This window comes from Sabethes cyaneus, chromosome 3 (genome assembly GCF_943734655.1).
Source record: "Sabethes cyaneus chromosome 3, idSabCyanKW18_F2, whole genome shotgun sequence".
NCBI lineage: Eukaryota > Metazoa > Arthropoda > Insecta > Diptera > Culicidae > Sabethes > Sabethes cyaneus.
Genome location: NC_071355.1, coordinates 104,664,317 through 104,665,625, shown reverse-complemented (window position 1 = coordinate 104,665,625; position 1,309 = coordinate 104,664,317). Strand labels below are relative to the sequence as shown.

Sequence of the window (1,309 nt, the reverse complement as noted above, 5' to 3'; positions counted from 1 at the left end):
TTATTCTTCGACGACTTTTGACATGAGATTCAATCTCCAGTCGTTCACAGCTTCTGACATTTCAGCAACGCGGCTTTGACTATTTGTAGACTCCTGGTAACTCTCCGATGACTTACACATAGTAGAAATATGGCCGGACTTTCCACATACATAGTATGTCCACTGCTTGGCTGGACACGTTTCCGGATTGTGACACGGTTTTTGATGCGATTGTTCTCCCAAAGTAGCTATTTTTGATGTTCCTTTCATCACTTTCGACTCCTGTTCGGCAGGTTCGTGACTGCAGGCCACAGTGCAGGCTTTCTCAAAGGTGAGATCAAATTCTCCAAAGAGCTTAGTCCGCAACTTGACGTCTCCGACTCCGGCGACAAATTGATCCCGTAAGGCTTCGGGCAGAAACGCGGCTAAATTACAACGATGAGACTCAGCTTTTAACTGAATGATGAATTCCGAAATAGACTGAGAACCGGACTGCTCGCATTGCCTAAATTTGTAGCGTTCGGCTACAACATTAACCGTTGGTTCTAAATACTTTTTCAGCAATACAATCAGGTCTTCATAAGATTTTATGCACGGATCCTCCGGTGAATATACTTTGGACGCAACGGAATAGAGGCTAGGACCAGCCATAGTCACCAATGTTGCGATTTTCTTATCCTCCGGCACGATATTGTCTAGGAAAAATTGCTCTAAACGACTGACATACTCTTGAAATTCTTCTCCGACAACTCCGAAAAAACTTTTTTTTCACTGATTTATTTTAAACCCAAATGTTATAATTTTCATGCTACATGATGGTTCCAACTGGACAAGCATTGATTAACCTCCCTAAAGCCACAAAATTCCTTTCTTATATCCCTTTTATCGGCGAAAAAAACAAAAACAAATCCTGCGTTGATTAAATCAATTTTTTTACTTAAAAATCATCATCACCATCATCATTATCATCATCATCGTATTCATCAGTAAAAAAAATTGTAAAAAAGGAATTTTATGACTTTAGGGGAGATTGATCAATAATAAAAAAACATTTATAATACCTAAATATTGAAAAACATAACATACAAAAAATTATATTGTACCAAAAAAAATCAGTGGAAAAAATCATAAGAAAGGATTTTTATGACTTTTGGGAAGATAGATCAATAATAAATAAAACATTTCTGATACCTAAAAGTCAAAAAACTTGATATACCAAAAAAATTTGTACCAAAAATGATGATTCGATTATCCGGGTGATTCGATTATCCGGGTTGAAAATAAAAATGAGCACCCGGATAATCAAGTCCGGGCTGTATATAGAATGCCA

At 37.1% G+C, this 1,309-nt stretch overlaps 1 protein-coding gene across 1 annotated transcript; it reads right to left on the bottom strand.

The window, feature by feature from the left end:
- LOC128739971 (uncharacterized) lies at positions 1–630 on the bottom strand. Its single transcript, XM_053835478.1, has one exon. It carries the CDS (start codon positions 628–630, stop codon positions 1–3), a length of 630 nt encoding a protein of 209 aa, XP_053691453.1.
- Between the last annotated feature and the right edge of the window lie 679 nt (positions 631–1,309).

Coding starts and splice junctions, on each gene's coding strand:
- LOC128739971 (XM_053835478.1), bottom strand. CDS start 630: ATGGCTGGTCCTAGCCTCTATTCCGTTGCGTCCAAAGTATATTCACCG.